The sequence below is a fragment of the Maniola hyperantus genome, chromosome 2, assembly GCF_902806685.2.
Source record: "Maniola hyperantus chromosome 2, iAphHyp1.2, whole genome shotgun sequence".
Classification (NCBI taxonomy): domain Eukaryota; kingdom Metazoa; phylum Arthropoda; class Insecta; order Lepidoptera; family Nymphalidae; genus Maniola; species Maniola hyperantus.
This window is the reverse complement of record NC_048537.1, coordinates 8,879,477-8,907,217: the sequence shown is the minus strand read 5'-3', so window position 1 is coordinate 8,907,217 and position 27,741 is coordinate 8,879,477. Positions and strand designations below refer to the sequence as shown.

General features: G+C 38.0%; 1 protein-coding gene across 3 annotated transcripts in view; it reads left to right on the top strand.

Annotated features, from left to right (window-relative positions):
- Nucleotides 1-27,553, top strand: part of grh (grainy head) — a 161,999-nt gene extending 134,446 nt beyond the window's left edge. For 2 of the 3 annotated variants that reach the window (XM_034982983.2, XM_034982972.2), the window contains 8 exons: nt 7,334-7,445; nt 14,564-14,658; nt 18,315-18,371; nt 20,848-20,946; nt 21,420-21,754; nt 22,288-22,489; nt 23,637-23,701; nt 24,041-27,553. In XM_034982983.2, the coding sequence (XP_034838874.2) occupies nt 7,334-7,445; nt 14,564-14,658; nt 18,315-18,371; nt 20,848-20,946; nt 21,420-21,754; nt 22,288-22,489; nt 23,637-23,701; nt 24,041-24,182 (1,107 nt within the window). In that variant the 3' untranslated portion in view covers nt 24,183-27,553. The remainder of the gene's footprint in view (nt 1-7,333; nt 7,446-14,563; nt 14,659-18,314; nt 18,372-20,847; nt 20,947-21,419; nt 21,755-22,287; nt 22,490-23,636; nt 23,702-24,040) is intronic. The other variant, XM_034982979.2, reaches the window with a different exon arrangement.
- Nucleotides 27,554-27,741: the final 188 nt, after the last annotated feature.

Here is a 27,741-nt window from a genome sequence, read left to right as displayed (position 1 = left end):
CTCTCACGAGGTTCTCGTCATACGGAATGGTGATGTCCACCAAAAACACCCTCGACTGTGCCCGGTCCACCACCACGATGTCAGGCTTATTCGCTAGAATAGTCCTGTCCGTGATGATGGACCGGTCCCAATATAGCCGGACTCCGTCGCGCTCGAGTACCGGCACCGGTGTGTACTTGTAATACGGCAGCCTCTCAACCAGGAGACCGTACTTCAGAGCAAGCTCTTGGTGAAGGATTTTGGCTGCTTGGTTGTGTCTGTGCAGATACTCAGTGTTGGCAAGCGCTGAGCATCCCGAAAGCACATGTCTGAGTGACTCGCCGGGATGGCGACAAGCTCGACAGATGTCGTGAGTGCCATCCTTCAGAATGTACTTTCGGTAGTTCCGCGTCTTGACCACCTGATCTTGTATCGCACAGACAAAACCCTCGGTTTCCCCGAAGAGGTCACCAAAGCGCAGCCACTGCACGGACGCTTTTTTATCTACGTGTGGCTCATTAAGAGCTTTAAAAAAGCGTCCGTGCAGCTCCTTCTCCCTCCATACGGCCTCCCGGTCAGAGGTGCTAAGTACCACCGGTTTCTGCCACTCGGTTTGGGCTAAGGATAGTGGGGTGAGTCCTTTATCACATTCTATGACCTCTCTATGCATGGGGGACCCCCTCACCGTCTCAAAGTAGGTTCTTAGGTTGGCTATCTCCCGGTTATGCATGGTCTTGACGCTCAATACGCCTCGACCACCACACTTCCGGGGGATATACAACCTCATCACAGACGATTTTGGGTGATGCATGCGATAAAGAGTCATAGTTGTGCGGACTTTTCTGTCCAGGGCGTCAAGTTCGGTCTGAGTCCATCTGAGCACGCCAAAGGTGTACATGAGAACGGGCATGACCCAGCCGTTATAAGCTCGGACTTTATTGGCGCCTGACAAATAACTTTTACAGATTTTATTATTATTATTATTTATTATTTTATTATTATTATTATTATTATTATGAAATAATGTTATTTTATTGTTTATGAAATAATGAGCCCCAAAGTGGCAGTTTCCGGAGTTGAATGTCCCCGCTACTCCCTGCTCCTACTCCAAAGCTACAAGTACGCGGCAGAAAATATTGTACATCGACCTTTAGAAAGAGATAGCGGTTTCGTAGAGCGTTGTCTCTGTCGTTGAGACTGACAAAAACGTCGATGTACAATATTTTCTGCCGGCTACTGTAGGTACTATATATCATAGTAAAATAAAAGTTGAAAATCTGAAAAGCTCTAGGGTATTATAATTAGGTATTAAATTAAAACTCGTTTCGTCGCCTATTCATTCAGCTTCACCTATTCGATCCAGGCCCTTCTTCGAAGCGAGTTACTGGCTTCGCCCTTTATAAAGCCGTTCTAAGGGAGACAGTCCAGACTGCGTAGACTCGAGGTGCTCCGAGTTTCTTTTATTCAACATTCGACTTAATCATACTAAAATGTTTCTGAGAAGAACATACATTTGGTAGAGAAGGGATTATAAAACTATATACCTAATGCGTGACGTCATAATGTATGGGTCCATATTATCGTTTTAATCGTTTATTTATTTAAATAGAGTGATGAAACGAATACGGAGCGGTTGTCAAAGTAATCGGCGATATGAACGCACGTCGTCGCACAGTCGCTCGTGTGCGACACACGCGCGGCGCGGGCGCAAGAGAAAGCGTGCTTAATCAGATAACTAAGATTGTCAACCGAACTCGGGCTCCTGAAATCGGGTCGAATGTCGATACACTCGATTAATTAATTGACGGTCCGAAAAGTGGAGGTAACTGGTCCAAGAAGCAAAACTGTTGTGAAACATGAACGCTGTACTTTTAATAAAGCCGATCAAACGTAGGTAAATAAAGGAACGTTCTTTTAACAACCACGATGTACGTGATGATAAATATTTGTTCTAAGCAAAATACAAGCCCAAAAAGACACTGTAACTTAGCCAAAGCATTGAACATTTATAATTTTAAAGTCTTGAATAAGTACCTATACCTACTTACAATATGAAAGCTTAATAACGTGTAAAACAAGGTGTAAAACTCCTCACGCGCCCTCTAACTTTTTGTGTCAAACATGTCAAAAGTACGATTTTAGTCCTTATTTTAAAGATGAACCATCTTATTTTTGACATGATAGTTGACCCATAGAGTTACCTATAAAAAAAATATTAAAAAACCGACTTCCAAAACCACTACAAAGTAAAAAATAACTTTTTTTTCTACACATATTGTAGGTATGTTGAAGTCCGCGAGCTTCAGACTTTGATTTCTAGTTTCTTTTATTATGCTAAGCTTTTTAGTGTAAGTAGTCATTGGTTGGTACCTAAAATATGAATTCACCAGCAAAACTTTCGAAATCCACATGGCTTAGGAGTTCCTTGCACCTTGCAGCATCAGGATTAAATAGTTGGGCCTTGGAATTCAATAACAAAGTCTATGCTCAGCATTTACAGTATTGTTTCACTAGGAACCGTTCCTGAATCTCTTTAGTTCAGGAATGTTGTACCATGCATCATCAGGTTTGAGGAATTCTGACTTGGATTATAATCATGAAGTCATTGCTTGATACCTAAAATATCAATTTATCATCAGAAATTCCCGAATCCCCACGGCTTAGTAGTTCAGTACCTTGCAGCATCAGCATTGAGGAGTTCGGATCCAAAATTCAATTTTGTAGTCTATGCTTGACACTAAAAATAATATTGCATCATCCGCAGTTCCTGAACCACTATAGTTTAGGAGTGCTGTACGCTAGATCATCAGGGTTGAGGAGTTGGGACTTGGAGTCTAAGCATGAAGTCGTTGCGTGGTACCTACAACATTAATTCAATATGAACACTTCCTGAATCTTAGGTGGGCAACAGCCCTGCAGCGTCAGGATTGAGGAGTGGGATCTAGAATTTTTTACGGGATCACCACGGAAACATCTTCTGTTAAATAAAAAAAATTTTGCAAATCGGTCCAGAAACCTCAAAAAAATCGATGTAGTTAAATTGGAAACATTAAAAACGGGCCGAATTGAGAACCACCTCCTTTTTGGAAGTCGGTTAAAAATGGCGCGTGAGGAGTCATTTTATACGGGCCTAAATTTACCTAAATATGATTAAAGCGTAAGTTTAGGTTACAATGTTTTATAATGTTTAGTTGTACACACCTACCTCGTTACATAATAAATTGCCACCTTAGCGTTGCTGGATGCGAGTTAAGTGCACATTTTAATGATACGGGTCCTACCTATTATTTAAAAAAAATGTTTTGCTCATGTTTTAATGATTCGGTTTTTTGTGTAGATAATTTAATATTATAGATTTGATTGATTGATTTAGGCAATTACCTATAGAAGGTAAAGGTAAAAAAATATTAACATAAAACATGTACCATAATAATTGTTATTATAATTTCAAAGTAAAGTAAAGCGATAATATAGATCGTTTTGATTCAATCCATAAAGTATCAATGCAATAATATTAATAAGAAAAATTTATCTGTTTTTATTTCCTGGCTCAAATCGCTTGATTTGATTTAGGGACAATAAATTAAATAAAAGACTTTATTATGCTAATAAATTATAGACTTGCCAAATTGCTTTTTATTACATTTAGATTATTGGCTTTAAGAGGAGTTTATTCGTAGTAGGTATGCTCCAAACAAACGCAGCTTGACTCTCATTTGAATATTAATCAATCGGACGCAATGAAATTTTGTAGATACGTTCTAGGAACTAATATCTGTACCTATAGTCTATAGATTGCCAGATTTCCGTTATAATATTTTGATAATTTTGTTTTGAAGTTACACGGACCCTACGATTTACATACAAATCTACCCGTGTTCTTAACCTACCTGCTAAATTTCATGATTCTAGGTCAACGGGAAGTACCCTGTAGGTTTCTTGACAGACCACAGACAGACAACAAAGTGATCCTATAAGGGTTCCGTTTTCCTTTTGACGTACGGAACCCTAAAAACTGGGTACGTTTTTTAGTCATTAAGCTAAAACCTAATTACCCTTAAATAAATATACTTATGTATATATCGTCGATTACTATAACTTTCAGTAAATCAAACACCCACTTTTTTGAATAAACCCCTAACCAATATTTATAAAGCGTATGATCATATCCTTTTTTTAAATAAGATAAGAAAACACGGTTAGATACTTTGCTAAACTAATTTAGATCGAAAAAACATTCAATAATTATACAAAACAATACACAGCAAATAGCAATTGCATTAGGTACTTATTATTCAACGACGACTTGTCTTTAATTGTTACCTAATTCAGACATTTAAGATCGCTGATTGCAGCAATGTATCTCTGTCGGGCGACAATGGCTACATTGTTCGTTATCAATCGCAACTTTAAAATGGATACTAAGTTACGTAAACCATTACCGGTTCGTTGTCAAGTAAGATTTTATGAATACGAGTAAGTCTGCCATATCCACACGTTCTGGTTTATGTGAGATTGATCCGATTTCAGCGTTAGTTTACAGCATCTGGGTACAGTACAGTAAAGAAACTTTTTCAAAATAGTTTTTGTTTAGTGTCCATAATATTATAAAATATCCATTAATTTGTAGATAGGTGACCTATTTCGTTTCGAAAATTCAGAAACGTTGAGTTTCGATTTGAAGATTTACGCAGTATAACTTTATGTCACAGTTTTCCAATAACTATAATAAATCTACATACAAATGAAAATCAACTTTGAAAATTTAAAAATCAGAATATAGAACAGCTTGACCAATTTGGCTAATTTTTTAACAAAAATTTTGTTTTGAAATTCTACCGGAAAAATTGGAAATTTAGATGATATTTTTGTGTTAAAATTGAGATATACCCAAGTTCTTCTTATTTTCTTCATTAGTAAATTGCCCCTGTGCGTAGCTAGGGTGGGTCGCTATAGTATTAAATAAAAAGGGGTTGTATATTAAGTCGTTTTACCCCCCGTTCCCGCTTGTCTTTTGTCAGGCCCGGATTTAAATCGGATATTAAGCTATTCACACTGGTTGAAAACCGATTTTGTGTCAAAATGTACTGCCACTGGAATATCAAGCGACAAAAGACAAACTACTAGTGGGAACGGGGGATAAGCCTTAGCTTAGATCGGTATTGTTATATTTATATTTATCAAACCTACTTGTGACTCATTATTCATTAACTATTGTCTCTAATATCTATTTGCTACCTTAAGTACAGCTTAAGTATTGTGATAAATAATAATTTGAAGTCAAATAAACAATAAAATATTAAGGCAATAAACTCATATTTGAATAACTTTTGTAGGTATACGGTTAAACGCATTACATGTCTGCTATAATCGTTTTTTTACAGTTGAACATGCATTATGTATGTATTACTAAAATACCCAATAACCAATGTCTCTTAGGAATTCTAATAAAGCAGTGAATCTTTTAATTTATTAATATCGTGATGCTTGCGTAGAGGCGGAAACCACCGTTACAATTTAATACTCGAGCTATCTATTAGTATGCGTGGTTCCGTTGAGTTTACGCGACGCCAGATCTACGGAGAAAGCCTGTGTCCCCCTTATTGAAACGCAGAACTATTCGCCGGCACAAATTACTCATAAATTCATCCATTCACAGTAAAACATTGTGTTTATTACCCGTTGCTAACACTGTAACCACGGGTCCTTGCGATATTTAATTGCGGTGCCAGATAATAGCCGATTTCTACGCCGATTACGAATATTTATTCACCTTATCACCTTTGCATTTATATGTACCAATGGCGAGGAGGTAGTTAGGGCCTCATAACTTAATACGATATGTAAGAAGGGATTGTACGTAAATCGCATCGATAGTGTTGAGGATCATGGGTGCGGCCGCGCGTCGTCGATCGACGCACCGATCCATCAATCAGAGGCGACGATCGGAGGTGCTTTCTCGTCGTTAGCCCTATATGGGCAGCCTGGCACCACGCCTGACGTATGCCACTTCTTTTTCACATCATTTTCTAACCTGTCCATAGAAATCGCTCTAACAACATATTTCACGTTAACCATCTGAACGGAAATAGTACAAAAGGTTCGTGTGAATCATTTATATGGCTAAAATGAAAAGTAAAATTTAAAATATTATGCTCGGTACAACAACACGAGTTTAGTTATTTTAACGTAGTACCTAAGTAATGCGCACTACTAATCGCGTTTTACTTATTCGCAAAATGCTGGCGGCATACACTGTAATTAAGTTTTATACCTTATAAAGCTGGCGACAAAGTTAATTACGTTTTAAGAACTTATCTTCACGTTTCACGTTTCAATTTACCTGATAATTTGATTTCATAAGTGCACACACACTAGAAGGCCAAAAACGTATATCTCCTATGAAAGATAATAAAAAGAGTAATATTAATTAAAATCTGCTTACTATTTAAATTCTTGTTCTGAAGAACTAATATTCTAGTGTTGGACCAAAAACACTACCATGTGTATCAAATATTTGCACAAAAATCACACTTAGCGACTACAATGAATTAAGCAAAACTATTAAAATAAATGCGCTTCTAATATTTGAATGCGTACCTACGCCTAACATTTATCGTTTGCGCATTCACGAAAATTGAATATCAAGTTTATTAGAATTAAATGAATCACCAAATTAATCAGTCATGTTTAAATATAGTTAGTTTAATTTGTCAAACACTTGGGGTAGATAGGTACAGCAAAAAATTAAACTGGATGGTTGACTAACTGACTGATTGAGTTTGACAGAGACTGATTGGTTTTTAAATTGGCTGCGCCAACTCACTCCTTCATCTACTTAACCTTCGTTTCGCTAGAGATGTCGTCAGCTCACTTCGCTCACCAATTCTTCTCTTCGCTCTTCGACCTCAGCCTCGAAGACTTGCTTCATTCAGGATCTGGCTTCGCACTTCAGAAAAACACTAGGAGTAGGACAGACAAGACTGCGTTTATTTGGAGGATCAGATGTCGTTCTGGGTTACTGAGTCAATTAGGTGTAGGCCATTAGGCATATTTTGATGCACAGTTAATATGCACGCTGTGAAAATAAGGATTTTCCTGTTTTATGTCTCTCTTGTTTTATTTGCAAGCATGATAGTCAATTAGTTTATATTTTGATGCGTAGTAATATAATTAATGTTAAACTAGCTTATGCCCGCGACTTCGTCCGCGTGGACTACATACATTTCAAACCCCTATTTCACCCAGTTAGGAGTTGAATTTTCAAAAATCCTTTCTTAGCGGATGCCTACGTCATTATTTTACAAGCTTAACCAACAAACAATTCACTAAAAAATTCTTTTCTTTTTTGTAGAGCGTCGTTATGCTTATGTTCCGAGAAGAAAAATCACCAGAAGACGAAATTAAGGCATGGCAGTTCTGGCACGGGAGACAACATTCAGTCAAACAAAGGATACTCGACGCCGGTAAGTTCACACTATTTATTTGTCGTTCGCGTGCTATGTGGCAATTACAATGAGTTTATGTAAATAACTTTAATTGGAAAACAATGAACTCTGCGAGTGTAATAGTGAGACGGTAGCTAATGCGAGGTCTCGAACCACGATATATACAAAAACATGGTTAGTCGTGCTCGAGGCGACACAGAAACATGCAGAAGAAGTTGCGTGCGGCGGCGGCGCTCGGCACGCAGGACCTAATTACCGTGCTGCAGGCAGATAGCCGCGGAGACGCAACTGCACTCCGCTACCCACCATTATGTGTCGTTAGGACATTTGCATAAATAACCCGCCACACCACCGCGCACCGCCTCCCTCCCGACCTATCAATTCCCGACTAAAAATAAACCCCTGGCGCCATATCTAATGTCGTCTAACCTTCTCCAGTTTCTCAAGCTTGTTGAGTACACGGGCGCATTTCATATTAACTAATTAAAATCGAACGTCGGACTTCCCAGTAATGAAGTTAACTAAAACGATGTAATAGAGATACAGATAGCCGAGTTTATGAACAGAGAATAAAATAACAGGAAATCGTAAAAATTCGTGAGAAACCTAGTGACGATGCCGTAGCACCTGTTAGTTGTCGATGTAAACTTAAAACATAATATAATATTATGACTATTTTGAAGACGTCCGAAGCATTGATTGCATGATATATTATGGTTGGTTGTCTAAACCGAGGAGACGACGTATAAGTTAGCGTACAATATAGAGGTGCGCGGACATAATTACTGCGATGATATCGAGGAGCGCGCTCATTAGCATGTTAATTGCGCGATGACTCCCCTCTTCGCGTCTTGCCGCGCCGTTTGCTACGAAGCCACTAAAGTATAGGTAGTAATATTATTTTGTATTTGATCATTTAATGTAATAACAGACCGCGATAATTTGTTTTTTTTTAACCAGTTACGGAATCTGTAAACTTGCGTACGAGATTACAAGTATTTTTGTCATATCCGTATATTTATGTACTCTACCGGGCTTTACATATAAGGCATCATTTTTATACGTTCGAAGATTTCCGGTTGATTCAATTAAATGAGACCTTGTCTACATTGGCGTTCAGGCAGTATTTTAGCCACTTCTATTTAGTCAAGTTTGGGTTCGTGATACTATCTTGCCTCTACCTCTTCGTCGTTAGCAAGCCCCATCTTACCTACAATACGACTGCATTAAATAGTTATGATTTATTAATTATATCTAAATTGAAACCGTGATCTAAAGGGCAGTTAGATTAAAACGTTGTCCTAAAATCGACCCCCAATTACCATACAACAAAGTTAGATAAAAGCTTGCGAATCATCTGACGTGCTTATTGAAATAAACAACGCTGATATATGACACTTTATACAATCTAACATTACTTAACTGAGAGTCGTAGCATTTGTAATGAGTGACTCTCCGGCCACAAGCGGTGTCTATAAATTTAATCTCAAGGAAAATAAAAACATGGAAGCCATTAATTCGCGCGCCGGGCCAAGTTTAATGTCAAGGTTTCTAGCTTATCTCGATGTTAGTCAAGTTTTATTTTTTACTTTGTTGTGTTATTATATGGAATAAAATAATGTCTAAACACGAAGGAATTCAGTTTCTGGTGTCCCTTGTTAACGACCAAGCGACAGCTCTGCCAAATGTTTTCTCGAATGTTAAAGATATTGGCCAGGCAAATCTTGAATTAGTTTTGCCTATTTGCATTTAAATTAATAGCATTATTATGTCCACGAATAGCATTAATATAATACGTATAATTATTATTCAATAACACAATGTTGTCATATTATTATTTTACTAAGTATATACTTACCTAGGCGCGAACGGACTGTGCTCGGTGTCTTTCGATTTGATTGGTGTTATCCCTGATTTCCCACGGGAACTCAGGGCGATGCCTATCTAGATACACTTGGAAAGTAACACATTACAAAACATCATCCAGACTGTTGGAGCCGTTTCCGAGAAACAATTTTTTCCCTAAATTCCAGCAAGAACTCAGAGATGACACCTACTTATCTAAATTCTAGGTAAACGTAAAAACTTTCCAAGTTCATTATGCCAATTATCTAAATACTAATAAGTCCTACTAAAAATCCATTCGTTATAGCTGTCTGAAAAAAATCAATCAGTTACAAAAGAAGTTTAAAGTACAGGATTCTATTCAATCATGAAAACTGCAGCTAGCTGTATCGTAGACAGTTCACCATCATCAACCCATCACCGGCTCACTACTGTGCATGACTCTCAGAAAAAGAAGGATTTGGCCGTAGTATACCACGCTGGCCCGGATGGGCAGACTTCATACACCGAACATGGAGAATTCTCCAGTGATACCTACTTAGTTGCAAATGAGTTCAAAAAGTTAGAGATGCGTCCCCGGAGTCGAACCCCGGACCCCCGACGTCTTAACCACTAGGCTATCACCGCTTTTTACTTACTAACACGATGAAAACATATTCCAACTTTGTTCTCAAAATGCAATTTGTATATATTTTGCCGTACAATGAGCATAATGATGAGGCGTAATGGGGGAGACGCAGGGACGCAGGACAAATGCAACGAACTTGGGAGCAGCGTCAAGGGCGATACCGGACACCTGTGCGCAGGCGTGTGAAAGCGCGGAGGCTCGCAACCTACGGGACGGCGGGGCGGGAGGGCAGAACGCCTGAGCCGCAACGCACCGCGCCTCCGCACAATACCTTCTCCGATTACGTACATGTCTTCTTGTATCGCGTGTCCACAGGCCGTTTCAGGCATTGCAGCTCCTTGGTTTACCCGCGCAGCTCTTTTGTCAGTTTTCGTTCACTTCACGCTTCACTGATTAGTTCTTTTAATTTTATAGTTAGACAGAATCATCTCGTCGCAACGTCGCGTTGATAGAATTGTCTATGAGGATCGGGATAACGATCTCTTTTCAGTTTATTTATTTAATACATGTGTCTCTTATGCCTTTAAAACTTAATTTAACACAATGGCGATAATATCATAAAGATCAACAACTTATGGCGGCAAAACCTTGGCAAAACTCCATTACGAAGCCATTGGCAACAGTCACCACTGCATTCAGCCTTAAATTTCGATTGCAGCGCTCCAAACGGAAATCTTATGAATTGTGAAAAAAATGAGAACCTCCTCCTTTTTGCAAGTCGGTTATTAAATCGGGCATACTGAATACATAACTTTAAATCGAAGACCTTTAGGCCCATTTTACTCTGGCGTTATAATGTTTCGATGCTGGAGTTTTATCAACTTTGACAAAATGTAAAATTTCATACTTACTAAAAAAAAACAACCATAAAAATACACATTCTGTGAAAATTTCATGTTCGTTCGTCCGTCTGTCCGGCCGTCCGTTTGTATATCAGTGGACTGTATCTCGTGAACCTTAATAAGTAGAGACTTGAAATTTTCATAGAATGTGTACCTATTTTTATTGCCGCTATAACAGCAAATACTAAATTACAAAATGGCCGCCATGAAAATTAAAAAAAATTAAAGTGTTATTTCTTGTACGATGGTACAGAACCCTTCGTGTGCGAGCCCGACTCGCACTTGACTGATTTTATATTACCTTTTGACCTCATTGAAAAATAATCTGCAACGATTTTGCATTAAAATCGTTTTTACATTGATTCTGATTAATTTTTTTGGCAATAGCATTTGTTAGAATTTTCTAGCTGGTCTCTTTGTTGTGTAATTTTTTCTTGATTTTATGATTTTTTCTGTAATTTTTTTATACCAATGGTTAGCTAACAAAACGTAGATGTTTTAAAAATAATCTGCAGGATAAGTGCCATAGTAATTTTTACAGAAAATTTGCAAGTTATTCAAAGAATTAAATTTAAAAATTGAAAACTTGTACAGTTTTTGGGCTGTAATTTTAAAATGCTTGAAGATTTTTCTTGGTTTATAACTGTTTATTATTAACAAGGATGTGTACTAGCAAGAAATAAAAAAAAATCTGATGAAAAACATTGTTCCTTATTTTTATTTATTTTTAAAGTGGCAAACACCCCTTGGTAAACACCCTTTACCAAGAAAAAAGTAAAAAAATGAATTGCTCGAAAACGATACACTTTTGCATAAGCACTTTAGGGGTCGTTTGATAGGTAATGTCCTGTACGATAACCCCTTAACGGGATCGTGTCCTATTTCCCTGTAACCCTGTATAGTATAGTTAATAACGTCTCAATTTCCTTGATGTCTGTATTTAAAAATATTTTTATGAAGTAGTAGCAGTAACTACTCTTTAAGATTTTATTTTCAAATTCGTGATATAATACCTAATTATAACTGCTTCGCGTAAACGGGTTTCGAGTTCCAACATCAAAACCAATAAACTACTTAAAATTTATATCGATATTATGTAAGATTAGCTGATGCCCGTGACTTTGTCCGCGTGGATTTAGGTTTTTGAAAATCAGACGGTAACTCTTTGAATAAAAAGTAGCATATGTCCCCAAATCTTTAACTATACCCATACAATTTTTTTTACAAAAAAAATAAAAACCGACTTCGTTACATAAACACTAAAAATTGAAAAATAATTTAATTTATTACCGAATATATTATGTATAGAAGAGTTAATATAGTTCCATAATAATACTTTTTGGTGCCGGTGCCAATTAGCTTTAGCTGCGCGAATCGTCTAGACTTCATATTTTTATGGGACTCCACAATGGCACCTCATTGGCACCGACCCCAAAAAATATTATTATGGAACTATATTAACTCTTGTATAACCTCCTCCTTTTTTTGAAGTCGGTTAAAAATAACGTGGACCCGTTGCTCCGTTGCGGCGTGATTGGAATAAACCAATAAAAAACACGCTTTCGCATTTATAATATGGGTATGGTAATATTATGTTTAGAAAGGTGTAAATATCCATCAATAAGTGACATAGTTGAACTCGTAAATTTGTAAGAAGCTGTTAAACAATGTGTTGCGTGAGGGCGGGCGGCGTCCTCCCGGTGCTCGTAAACACGTCAGCGCGCCCGCACAGATTGCAGGCCCACTGATAGGGTTACCAGTTAGGAATTCATGCCATTTATTAGGCAGTCTAGATGACGCCCGCGACTGCATCCACGTAAATGGTTTTTGAAAAATCACGTGGGAACGTTTTGATTTTCCGAGATAAAATATTTTGATATATTCCGCCCGTAACGTCTCCGGGATGCAAGCTATCTCTGTACCAAACAGATGTTTTCTTTTTAATCTAATTTATTTGTACAGGGGTTTGCTCACAAAGTGAGCATGTCACCCCTGTAGAGTACAAACCGGATACAAAAATGTCTTACATTCTACGTCTAAGCCCTCTTAATACTAATTTGTACAGCAATCTTGCCTTTTTGGATGCCGGGAAGGCAAAAGTGCTGACCAAACAGATGATGCCCATAACTTTAGGTTTTTTAAAAATCCCGTCGGAACTCTGATTTTCCGAGACAAAAGTTAGATACATTTAATCCATGCTTCCATATCCATCTATACCTACCTACTCCACGTTACAAATGCGTGAGTCTGTCTATCTACCTGCTAGATATTCACATCCATCAGTTAAACCGATTTTGACGAAATTTGCTACAGAGATAACTTGCACCCCAGGGAAGGACGTAGGCTAGGTACCTTTTGCCCCGGAAAATCAAAGAGTTCTAACGGGATTTTTAAAAAACCTAAATCAACACTGACAAAGTCATGGGCATCATATATTCGGTAAGTGAGAGATTGCATCTATAGTACGCGACAGGTCGAGATGGCAATCGGGGAGGGAACGCACCGCACAGCCCCCGCGCTAACCCGTTACGGGCAAGCGCGGGTGACGTGCTGGTGTGCGTGGAGTCCCCCCGCCTCATACCCTGATTGCCATTTCGACCTGTTGCGGACTATTGTTATTTAACAATTAAACTAGCATACCCCCTCGCTCGAGGGCGGCGCCCTCACGTAACTTGGCTTATTGCATAGAGCTTGGCTTAGTCAGGGCTACCAACTTACAACTGATAGACAAGCTTATAAGAGAACATTCAATAAAATTACTATTAAAACATTATTTAAAAGAAAAAGTTTTCTGTTATTCTGGCTTGTAATTAAAAATGAAAAATATGATCTATGTTTATTCTGAAAAATACTTTCAAATTTTGTTCATAGTTTCAATTTAGGCATTTCTTTGTTATAAAAGGAAATGGTTACCCTAGAGTCAGTGATAATGCACCCACGCTCCATCTCTCTGCAACCCGCCGAGCCACGATTACTCACTAACGACCACTGCCTGTCCGTTAATGCAACCATCGTATTCCGAATGCAATAAACAACTGGAACAAAATACAAATCAACACGGTGACTTATTTAAGGCGGCGCGCGGATTAACTTGAACACCTGCAAATATTAGGCGAAGCTTATTGTTATATCTTAACCAGTAGGCTATCACCGCTAGGTGGAAACGTCCAGGGTTTGATCCCAGCCACGTATTTCTACTTTTCGGAATTATGTGTTTGAAGTAATTAAATATCATTTGCTTTAACGGCGAAGAAAAATACCGTGAGAAACCTGCATGCCTGATAGTTCTCCACAATGTTCTCAAAAGTGTGTGGTGGTGTGGTCTCATGGCGGATTATAGCCGGAACTTTTCCCAGAAGAGACCGTGCTCTATCGAAGCGTCGATAGGTTCAGAAGATGATGATGATTGTTATATCGATACGAGTGCTTTAGTTTACTAAAACATAAAATGCGTCGTAAAAACTTAATATAATAAACATTGCGTCATCTCAACGCGTAAAGGCAATTTATTTGTAAAAACGATACATAATTGTGTTTATCTATTAAAACAATATAGGTACTACGTAAAGCAATTTGCGTTTGCTATTTGAGAGGTGGGACTGATTGGAATTTAGGTCCGGGCGCTGCTAATTGCGCGCTAACAGAAATGGAAACAGCAGTCCCTGATGAATCGATGCTATCACGTGATTATTCACGCCCAGCAAATAAATTTCCGTCGCCGGTGACGTATTGTGCGTTGATATCTTAATCGAAATCTCCGTAACCATTAGTACACAGTTACTTGAAGACAAGATTAATGACAAGTTGTGGTCTTGTTGCAGACACGAAGAACAGCATCGGGCTCGCCGGCTGCATCGAGGAGGTGGCCCACAACGCCATCGCCGTCTACTGGAACCCGCTAGAAAGCGCAGCAAAGGTAAGCTGAATCTAACTGTTACGAATGAGGAGGTCAGGATCAAAAAGTGTCATTTACACTACGTTTTTATTCAAAAATCGAGAAAATCTTTTTACAGTAACCACCAAGAAATATTGTACATCGACCTTAAGAGAGAGAGGGGTTTCGTAGTGCATTGTCTCTGTCGTTGCGACCGACAAAACGTCACCATACTGTATGAGTAACAGAGACAACGCTCTACGAAGCCGAAACCTCTTTCTAAAGGTCGATTACAATATTTCTTGCCGGCTACTGTACGTGTAGTGTAGTTCACAATTTATAAGTTCCTGACTATAATGAGATTTTTGCTATTTTTAGGGTTCCGTACCCAAAGGATAAAAGGGGTCCCTATTACTAAGACTCTGCTGTCCGTCACCAGCCTGGTTCTCATGAACCGTGAAGTTAGACAGTTGAAACTTTCACAGATGATGTATATCTGTTGCCACTATAACAAGTATACTAAAAACAGAATAAAATAGTTATTTAAGGGGGCTCCCATACAACAGCCATGATTTTTTGCCGTTTTTATAGATTATGGTACGGAACCCTTCGTGCGCGAGTCCGACTCGCCCTTTTTTTCACACGACTTTTGCAGTATGCTATTTTCTCTTGAAAAACGACACATTACCAAATCTCTTATATTCAGAAATCTATAAAATCCAACATTTGAGTACAATAAAAAAACTCATCAACCCAAAAATGTTAAATCACACTTTCTGATCCTCAACTCTTCAAATTTAAAGTACCTTCGAACTCTGTATCTATACTCATAAAACATAAACCTACTAAAGTACAAGCGTACTTTGAAAGAAAGAAAGAATAGTAGATTATTAACCAAGGGGATAAAGCAGTGTCTTCTGTCGCGGGTGACGATTTAAATCGCGAGCGTAACGAAGGACTGGAGGTTTACTCCCGAGCGTAGCGAGGGTGTTAAAAACTTAAATCACGAGCGAAGCGAGGGATTTAAGACGAGTCCTGAGTGTAGCGAGGGATTTAAGCTCACCCAAGACTAAGACAGCTTTATCACCGAGGAAAATACTCTACTTTTCGTACCATTTGCGAAAAAATTAACATAATAATAATATGGATAAGCATTTATTAAACCTATTTTTAGAACATTAACTTATTTATAAAAATAAATTAAAATAAACTTAACGTTTATGTATTTGAGGAAAACAAAAACGTGGCAAATTCCTAGACTAATATTTTTTTGTCGGTAATCAAAGGCATCAAGCTCATACGGCCTCGTCGGTTTTCGTTTATTTAATAATTATAACTGCATAATAAATGCGTATTCCTTTTTCAAAAAGATGAAAGCATAATGCTTTATATACAAACTCAATGGTGACACAGATGTAGTTCAGTATCGGTAAGTATTCCAAATTTCAATCACATTCTCCCCGTAGAGGATGAATGAAATTCAGTACAATTTTCTTTCCCTGTTTTTAATAGATTAAAAATGACTATTGTTATGTTCGCTTTTTGTGGCAAAGAATGTCACTTTTTTGAGCAAGTGGTACGAAAAGGATTTTGAGAAATTCGAACGGGATTTAAAATAACTGAAATCCATGGATCACAGGTATTAGCTAGCCTGTTATAAAATAGCGATAATTTTATTTGTCTATTTTATGTTTGCTCGATAACGAAGACTGTAGAACTCTTGTTTTGAATTTTCAATAATAATTATGTACTTAAGTACAATATTATTATCAGTATCGTATTATTATTATCAGTAAAAACTGGGTGAGTGTGCAATCGTGAGTAGTTACCTACAATAAATCAGTCACACAAAACTTGGGCGGGAGAGCAAAAACTTTTTGTAGATTTCTTTATAACTTCTCTTAGTTGGAATTTCAAAAGATAACATGAAAAACTGAGAGCTGTTTTAATTTAAAAGCCTCTCCTAAGTTACAACTGTTTATGGGAAATCGTCTGTTATGGCAATGCATCCGATTGTATGTAAGAGCGAATATAGCATTCATTCGCTTATTTATAACCAATACCATTATTTAATAAATTTAAATTCAGATCATGATTTGATTAAACTTATTAAGGCTAATTAAAAAAAGAGTAAAATCCTATAACCTTATTTGGCCGAACTGCAAATGAAGCAAAAAATTCTGTCGTTCTTGAACACTCGACGAGACAATGCCACCGGTTCGGTGAACGGTTTAAATTTAAAATAATATGTTACGGGAATCGGTAACTACATTTTTTACGATAAAGTAATAAATTTTAATAAAATTTTGGATAAGTACCTAATTTAAATATCTCACATAATAACTAATTTTCATAGATTTACTTGGTACTAAAAGTTACACAAGTAAAAGAGATAAAATAAAAAACACAAGATAAATATAAAAAACTAAAACTCCTCCTAAAAACACCACCACGGACGGCATAAACTGTCGTCCGTGGTGGTTTTTGTTTATTTATTGTCATATAATATATTTTTGTTTATTGTTATATAATATTAACTTATATAATATTTTCGGAATCTACAGAATACAGAACAAATTCGATCCTTTATTGTTATATAATATTAACTTATATATTTTCGAAATCTACAGAATAAGATTGAGACCAAATTCGATCCAATCAAGTTTATTTTTTTCTTATTGTATTTTTGTTTGTCAATTCTGCAAATTAAAAGTTTAAGGGTGTCATAGCAAACCCCTGCCAGACACCCTGAAATTAAAAAGTTTAAGGGTGTATGGCGGGCGGTTGCTACGAGACTTGGTATGTCTGGCAATGCATGATGTGATGTGATTTTATCAAAATTGAAAGAGTAGGTCGGCAATTTGTAAGGGAATGAACTGATAAACAGACATAATTGTCAAACACCTTCCGGAAGTCGTGTACAAAGGATCGATGTACCTAATGCGGTTATGGCAAAGACTATATTCAATATCTTTGAATATTTAAAACTCCATGAAAGAACCCTGACAATAAAGCAATCTGCGTAGGTATACCTCCAGTCCACAAGCTCAGGGCCACCATTAGCGATAATACTCAATACAGAATCTAATCAGTATAATTCATGAAGATAGAAATTATAGCTTTAAGGCGTGAAACGGAAATTGTGTGTGTTCCTTGTGTGCCGTTTAAAATTATAAAATTGGTTTCTACTTGGGCATTATTTAACCGTGAATAATCGGTTATCGATATTCATAATTATTTACGATTGCTCGAAACAGCCATAGCGGATGCGAGCAGTTTGCGACATAATGTAATATGTGCGGTGTGTGAGACGTTGATCGGTAGCGAGTCGCGCGTCGGCGCGGCGGGAGTAAAAACGCGTAGGGTCATTTGCATAGACCGCTGTAATGAGTATGGCCCAGCCTCGTCGTTGCCTCCCGACGTTCGCTACGCTATTACACACTCACATTGAACCTTCAATAAGTTTCATTAAAATCAGCTCGTCACTTACAGCTTTTTACAATCATCTCAGTTATGACGTCGCACATCCGGTCTTATTGCCAGCGTATAAGGTGGAGCTATCTCGTAAACGCCGTGCATGCGATGTTTTCCTCGCAAGAATAAATGTTCACCATAATTAGTAACTGTGTAATTTTATACGACGATGTAAAAAACGTATTATTTTCGCATAATGATTAACGTGTTTTGCTTATTTTCAGATCAATATCGCTGTTCAGTGTTTGAGTACGGACTTCAGCAGTCAAAAGGGAGTAAAGGTTCGTAACTATTAATTACTTATTTACCCATAGAATTATACGTTTGAGATTAAACATACTTCCATGATATAACATTAGGTAAATTATTATTGGATTATGTAGTAAGAATCGTCATCATCGTCACCCTATACATGTGCACAGCTGGCCACATAGGTCTCTTGTAAGGACTTCCACACTCCACGGTCTTGTGCTGTATTCTTAGTATTCTGACTTAGTGACTGACTGAATCTTGTAATAGAAATTATTTAGCGGAACGTTAACTTGTAGTTAAAATAAGTAAATATAATTATACCCAGGCTGATACTTTGTCAAAAATTTTGTCTTACCCTTGTATACCTCGTTTTATTATTATCTGAAAGATTAAGTATAATGCATTTGTAAGAATATATTTTTACTAGATGATAACCGTGACATCGTCCGCGTGGATTTAGATTTTTAACAACCCCGTGGTAACTCTTTGATTTTCCGGGATAAAAAGCAGCCTATGTCCTTCCCCGGGATGCAAGCTATCTATGTACCGAATTTCGTTAAAATTAGTTTCACGGATGAGCCGTGAAAAGCTAGCAGACAGACAGACACACTTTCGTATTTATAATATTAAGTATGGATTAATGTAACAGATACTAGATGAACGGGTGTAGGAGAAATAAAATCTAATTGTGAATACAGAGTGTACATACACATGTAATTACAGTTTTCTATTTAGCAGAACGTTAATTAAGTTTGTAGCACAGAAAGTATTTAAATAAAATGAAATTACGATGCGTCGTTGCCATGGAGGCAAGAGGTCGTTACCCGCGTTGTTGCCTGAGACAACCTGATAACCAGCGAGTGACGTAAGGCTGTAAGCCTCTTGTATTATATTACTTAGGTCTTTCCGCCATTTGCATGTAGCTCAGATCCCATCACCCGGTCTATTTCCCCGTTTCTAGGATGTTAGCCATTCAACTAACACTAAATAATTGGGCGAGCAAATTACCTAGGTTGTAATATTATAATCCACTCTTAAAACATTGGAAATTCCTAAAAAAATATTATACCCATCGTTTTACAGCAATGCATATTAATATTATAAATGCGAAAGTGTGTTTGTCTGTTTGTCTCTCTGTTTGTCAGCTAGCCTTTCACGACCCATCCGTTCAACCGATTTTTGACAGAGATAGCTTGCATTCCGGAGAAGGACATCAAATGAATAAGTTCCCACGAGGTTTTTAATAACCTAAATCCACTCGTCCACGCTAGGTAATAGAGGGATGTACCTATACTTACCTGGTTACCACAGGGCATACGATGGTGCTGGGTAAGAGACGTTGACAGATTCTTTATCTGGATGGGTGACTGAATGTACAGGTGCTAATCTGGCCTTTTGGCCTTGGCGGCATTATTACCAAACTCAATAATATTATTGAGACTTAAATATTAATCGAAATCAGACAACGGTTGTAGCAGAGGTCAGGTCCATGTAAAAACTTGGAGCCTGTCAAATCGGTTTAGATTCTAAGCTAATTTGACCATTGATGTTGGAATCCCCCTCTAGGAATTTGACAGCCTTTGGAATTCTAAGCTTTAAAATAATAGCAGACTGTATTTAAATATCGAGCACATATTAGGACAAAGAAGAAGGTACTGCAAGTACCCCTAGGACTTTATAAGCTCTGGTTGCTAGTAAGTTTTGCTATCAGAGCCCATCAACGTGTCGTGAATTACCAACTAAGTATAATAACCTGCGCGCTCACTCGTTTGTATTTTCCATCATCCCGTCTATTTCCCTGTAGCTTCAGTATCAGCCAGCCTCTTAATTTAATAATCACTGCATATTGACGCCGCCATATCGATGACCTCGAATCGACGCAATTAAGAAGTTTTACCGTCTTTCGATTCAGACACGTGCATATTTCTCCTTTTTCGTAGATTTTACGCAATTATCCCTTATACGTTTATTAAACCGTTTTTTTTTATTTAAACTCCGAGACAGTCATAGATTTTAAGCGTGAAATAACTTTAGTAATTTGTTAACGTAGCTCAGCAAATTATCCGGCAAAAGAATGATTGTTGAGACTACAAAGGGAAAGGCAATATAACGGATTGTAAAATTGTGAATTAAACAATAGGCATCTCCTCCGTGGCGCTATGGTGAGCGCTGTGGTCTTATTAGTGGGAGGTCCCGGGTTCGATTTCGGGCTGGGGCAATTTGGGAATTTATAATGTCTGTCTGCCGTGGCTTAACGTTACCCGGTTGTTTAACATTAAGCGGTATGATTCCGCGTGGAAACTGATCTGAACTGAGACGGACATAGATTTAATGAAACTATCATACCCCTTCCAAGTTAGCCCGCTTCCGTCTTAGACTGCATCTTGACTTACCACCAGGTGCTATGCAGTCAAGAGCTGACTTGTATCGGAATAAAAAAAACACTAAGTACATATACACAAATTCGACAATACAACGATTCATGATAATTTTATTTATTTACAGGGTTTACCACTTCATATACAAATTGACACCTTCGAGGACCCCCGGGATACACAAGTTTATCACAGAGGATATTGTCAAATCAAAGTGTTTTGTGACAAGGTAAGAAAACATTCCGACTCAATAATGACGACGATTCAGTATTCAGATATTTAATCTGTTTCTCGTTCGTTGAAAATTTTATGTAATACACCTTCCTACTTCTTTCGATTTTTACCAAGGTAGGCAAGGTCTTATCAGGGTCTACTTTTGAATTTCGATCGCCACGTAGAAATGTTTTCATCTGATCTGAAATGTTTCTCACTTAGGACGGTTACGCACTCATCCGATACGAAGCCGTGAAAATACGTTCCGAAGTAGTCATAAAACTATTTGTATGGTAGGTTATGACATATTATTATGATATTTTTTGTTCCCATCCATCCGAATCCGTATTTTCACAGACTCGAATTGGATGAGAACGTTCTTAGGTTAGACTTTTAAAATATGTCTTTCTTGGAATATAACTAGGACTATAACAGAGAAGGCATTACAACGCAACGTTGTTTTCATTAATTAAATTTATATTTTCAAAGGGTGCGGAAAGAAAAACGCGAGATGAAGAAAGAAGAGCAGCGAAAAGAAAAATGTCCGCCACGAATAGAAAAAAGCTAGACGAAATCTATCATCCGGTGACCGAAAGAAGTGAATTCTATACAATGGCCGACTTAACAAAACCGCCTGTCTTGTTCAGTCCTGCGGAAGACATCGACAAGTTAGCAGGAATGGATATACAGGGCTTCTACGGGCACGACGAGACAGCTCTAGCCGAAGCTCACCTTAAGGGCGCTTCTCCCTTCCTTTTGCACGCGGCGAAACCTCAAGCGCCCGCGTTGAAATTCCACAACCACTTCCCACCAGATGCTCCAGCGTAAGTAACAGCCAAATATTATACTCTTACTTTTGATATGAGAACAAACTTACTTCAAATGAACTAATACTTAGGTAGATTGCAACACAACGTAATAATTCGTACATGTTTCTTTGACCGTCCCAGTTAGTCTCTCCAGTCCTAACTCCTAAGATTGATTTTAGATGTGTTAGGACTTATCTGTTATCATTTCATGAGTAAATTTCAAAATACTTTTTAAATGCATTAAAAAGCATGTAGTTATTTCAAAATAACAGTCAGACACTTCAATTTTAATTAGTAGTATAGGTATATAAAGATATTAAAATCACTACCCTTGTGTTTGTTTGTTGGTTTGTCCTCCAATCACGCCGCAACGGCGCAACGGATCGACGTGATTTTTCGTATTGGCATAGTTAAAGACTTGGAGAGTGACATAGGCTACTTTTTATTTTATTTTATCGGAAAACACGGGATTTTCAAAAACCTAAATCGAAGTCGCGGCTCGCTAGCTATTCATTATTTTAATTAATAGCAATTTATGGTCTATACAGGTACCGATCCGACGTAGGTGGTCTATCACCTTACAGCGACAGGAAAGACTCGCTAGAGCTGGAAGTGGTGTTGGGCAAGCGCGCGCGCACGGCCACGCCGCCGCTGAGCGAGCGCGTCATGCTGTACGTGCGCCAAGACACCGACGACGTGTACACGCCGCTGCACGTCGTGCCGCCCACCACGCAGGGGCTCCTGCACGCGGTAAGTCACCATGTTACCCTGCTCATTTAAAGATGCAAGCACTAGTACGATCCCATACAAAACACGCTGGCTAGGAATACTATTCGGCTGTTCTCTCTAAACAGCTAACTGCAAAAACTAGTTTGTGAGTTATTTGAAATTGAAATTGTAATTGAAATTACAAAAAACCATGGGAATTCAGAAAAACTGATGTTTCTAAAAAGTTTGTTACGTAGGATTAGGTAAACTAAAAACTAACTAAGGATAAACCTTAGTCCTACGTTGCATTCAACTTTAGAAACATCAGTTTTTAAAAATTCCTCTGTTTTTAGTGGTAACTCAAAAACTGCTTTTTGTAGTTAGCAGCTTTTTAGAAAAAGAACGACAGTATTTTGACAAGGACTTATTTGTTCGCAAACCAAAAAATCAAAAAATATGTATTGAACGATATTGTGCCGCTTATGTTTTCTTAGCCGATAAAATACTTTATAAAAACGATATATTTAATATTACTTCCTTACCTAATTAATATTTTATTGTCTCCCTATTACACTTTTTGTACCTAGTACCAAAGTAGTATATCTACTGTACGTAAGTAACGAAACATTGATTTTGGAGAGTATTAGCCTATATCGTGTTTTCTAAGGGCTCAATCGTACTAGTGCTTGCAATTTAAAACACAAATAACACTTGGCACGTCACATTGACCGGTCAGCTGATTGGACTGCCGGGTCACAGTTACGTATCAAGGACTAGCCGCAGAACGCGGTAAGCACGAGAATAACCTTGGTGATGTCAGCTAACCGCAGAGCACGAATAAGCGAGATGTTCGTTTATGAAGTTTGAAGTTAAGGAATCGAGACGCTTCGTCCGGCCGCGGGTGCCGCCCCGCGAGGCGCGGAGCCGCAGCCGCGGCCCTGTAACCGATGTGGCGCTTATAACCCCGTCTAATACAACCCACACGATCATCATAACTGCATGTTGTAATTAACACACTCGGCCGCCGCGCGCCGTACCGGGTCCCGCACTCCTCGCGCGACTTACTTTTTTGTTCTTGTCAAACCGCGCTAGACCGGTTACGAGCCATCGTTCGATCCGTTAGACGAGACGTCTCGGTTTAAAGTCAAAAGGCCCATTGTAATTTGTTTTCTTTTCTCCTCATTTTCAGATTGAGAATAAGTACAAAATTTCAAGTTCGGCAATTAATAATCTTTATCGAAAGAACAAGAAAGGGTAAGTGGTTTTCATTGGCCTCTAAAAGTTTTGTTGGCGCATACCGGCCGCCTCGCGTCGAGTCGCCTTGCTTTTTCGGGGGGCGTGCCACTAACTTCACTCGCTTGTGACAGACCCTACGTCGCTTAGATATTAATTCTCATCACCCTCCCCGAACCGACCTTAATACCCGTAATTATTGCCAAGGCACAAGTAATATTCCTTACATTAATTGACACAAAAATACAGTATTAATCCTTAAGTTAGATTGTGAATTAACTATGTTCCATAACAATAATAGCTTTACTAAACCGTTACGTTTTTGATTTATTGATCAGCATTTTGTTATGTCCATTATAGGATTACGGCCAAAATTGACGATGAGATGCTGGCATACTACTGCAACGAGGACCTATTTCTACTAGAAGTGCGGCCCGCGGGCTCCAGTGAAGACGAGCCTCTCTACGACATCACCTTCGTCGAATTGCCTCTTGAACACTAACATTAGTGAATCCGCATTTCTTCTTATCACTTTATATGGAAATTCTGCGCAGGCGTTATTGTCTTTAAGATCAGTCGTTTTAAATTAAGTATTTACATGTCTAGATAAACTTTCGTTTTTGATATAAGCAAAACGTAGATACCAATTGTTTTTTGTACCTAATACCTACTTGATGATTACGTTTTATAAAATTGCGAATTAGGAATTAATGCTGTCAGCTCAATAGATACGTTAATAATTAATATTCATATTATATTCCTATGTAATTTACTAAGTAGCATTATTTCGGCGACGGTTTTGTCTAGACAGGTAGGTATAATATAATCTAAGTAGATTGTATTATCATTTGCAATCCATTAGGTAATTTGGCCCGCGCTAAACATTGTTCACCACGCCCTATTTAATTATCCGCTTTACGTTTCATAGTTCTTTAGAATCACAATAAATGTATATTTAACGTGGTGGACGTTGAAATTCCGTAACATTCCATTTTATACTTATACGCTCATTATTATTTATAAATAAGGTTGTCTCTAAAGTGTCGATCTCAGATTGAAATTTACTATTAAGGAACATCACCGTTACGTTAAATATTGACTAAACCCATGTCACAAATCTTTTTTCACCGTGTGATTTACGGCGATCAAGACCATTTTGTATATAATAATATTATGTATCTGTTAGTGCCTTATGAAGTTGCATGTCACAAAATGGTGATGGCTAAGAAAAGTGATTGTCGTGTTTAGTAGTGTGAACATTGGTTTCTTCAACAATGGTCCTGAAAATTCCTTGATACAATAAATATAACTTGTTAAAGAACTGCAATGATTTGCTGCTAAGTTTAATTGTGTGTGCCATTCACTCGGATATCATACTAGATGTAATATGTAGTTATCGTTTTAACAGGTACCTTTAAATCTTGCCATGATGATAAAATAAGAAGTTCTTGTCACAAATGTTTTATTGTGGATAAATGTCTACAATAAAGAAAAAGTAAAGTGCCTTCAACATAATAATTAATTTTTATCTTTTAATATAAGTGAGTTAAGTCAAATTAAATGCCATCCACTTTGTTAAGTTTTATATTAATAAGTTCGCTTTATAAGCTCGCTCAATTCATTCATCTAGTAAAGTTGATATTAGTTTTAAGCTGAGTCACAATGCTGGTTCAATTTTATGAAAACTGTAACAGGACTAGAACAGTAATTTAAATTTTACATACTTACAACTTATAAACAGGCCTACGGGTAGGATTTTATGAATGTTAATCTCGCTATTATAATTTTATTTTTAAACCAAATTCTTGTTATATTGATCAATTATTACTATACGACGAAGCCTTCGAAACCCATTAGGGAATTGGTTAATAATAAAGATAATAAATTTAATTAATAATCGAGAATTAAAATTTTAAATGAGACACGATCACTATTTTGCATAATGTACGATACCACAGTCCTCGTCTGTACCAACATAGGCTCAAAATATAAACAAGCATTGGAACAACATTTACATTTTCATCCGCGGGAGTGGTTTGTGTACTTACAATTTTAGAATCTTATTGATATAATAGATTTTTATATATATTTTATGCTTACGATACATAAGTTATCGGGCCATGACAACATAGAATGTGAATAGATTTACTGTTTGAGACGTATTTATAAGATAAATAAAACATAATCAATCTTCGAACCGTGCCGATTTTTTTAATATTAAATTCTGATAAAATCGCTCGGTTCATTTTGTGTGAATTGGTATTATCTGTCGACACAAAAATATGTTAGGTTTCTCCACCGATTAATTCAAAATTCAGAACCAGGTTCTGTTCCTTAAAAGGATTGGTCGTAGACAAAGTCGCCCATGATATTATTTTAAGTGCTGTGCCTAGTGCGGACGGTTCGATTAACTGCCATATTATGACATAGTCTAGATTACTTGATGATTTTAGAGTTAGAAATTTAAGTTTAGGTCATTTTATCGTCACACATGTTGCAGGTAGGGATCGAATTTTTATTAGGATTACGCTCTTTATACGTATATTGATATTTACGTATTTTATGTAATGTGTTGTTTTGTTTTCTCATAAGAGCTGCGCCGAGACCCTTCGTCCGGCGCAATTTCGATATCTTCCATTATGTTGATGTTTTAATCACTCGTTGATGTCTTATCACTTTATTTTTAAGAAATTTAGAATCTCTATTACTAATGTTATTTTATGCATTTCATTGCTCAAAGTCTGCATTTACTTCTGGAGTGGAGCGGACTCTAAGTACTTATATTTTATACACTTTACCTACATAAGCGTGTAACGACGTAATGATATTTATTTATGTACTTATGGTTATAAATTGTTCAGCTTTAATGTTTACTCACATTGATGTTAGATCGTGATTCTGAATCTCGTCATAAGTCACAAACGTCAGTAGCAATAAAATACGTAATTCAGTTTAGTAGTTAATGGGCGTGTTCGCGGGGCGTCGCGCGTCGCCAGCCATTGCGCCGGAGTGGCGGCGTGGTTGTGCAATGATTAAGTTTATCAGAGTAACTATAGGACGTGTGTATATTGATGTGGACTAGAGCTGGGGCTGGGCTGGGGGTGTGGGAGCGGCGTGCTGGGGAGACGCCGGGGCGCTGGCGACGAGCGCGCGCACTTTCTGCGTCTCGGGCTGGGCTGGGGGTAGACGAGCGGTATGCTAAGGAGACGTCCGGGCGCTGGCGATGAGCTCGCGCATGTTGGGCGCTTCGGGCTGGGTTAGGGGTAGGAAGAGCGGCATGCTGAGAGCCGGAGTGCCGGCAAACAGCGTGCGCACGTTCTTCGCCTCGGTTTAGGCGGGGGTAGAAGGAGCAGCGTGCTGAGGAGACGCCGGGGCGCTGGCGACGAGCGCGCGCACTTTTTGCGTCTCGGGCTGGGCTGGGGGTAGACGAGCGGTATGCTAAGGAGACGTCCGGGCGCTGGCGATGAGCTCGCGCATGTTGTGCGCTTCGGGCTGGGTTAGGGGTAGGAAGAGCGGCAAGCTGAGAGCCGGAGTGCCGGCAAAGAGCGTGCGCACGTTCTTCGCCTCGGTTTAGGCGGGGGTAGAAGGAGCAGCGTGCTGAGGAGACGCCGCGGGCGCTGGCGACGAGCGCGCGCATTTTCTGCGTCTCGCGGATATACGAGTAGTCACACTAGTTGTTTTATACACATCCGAAAGTGGTCATTCCATTTTCGTTGATAAATTTTAATGTACTTAATTTTAAATTGAATAGATGTTACGTTATTCTTTTATATGAATATTTGTAAGTTGTCATAAAAATATTATTAATATAATTATTTTTATCAAAGTTTATAATCTAAATAAAAATGTTTTTCTTCAAAACATAGAATGCTACATTTGTTTTTATTATGATTCTATACCCCAATTAACTACAATGAATTAAAAGATTAATATAGTACGTTTGCCTATACCCTGCACAATAAATAGAAAATCATTCTGAGAAAACTGGAAAATTCCTAAAAAAATTAGTAAGTAGCTAGACACATTCGACATCTACTCGGTGTTTGCCTAGTGGTTAAGAC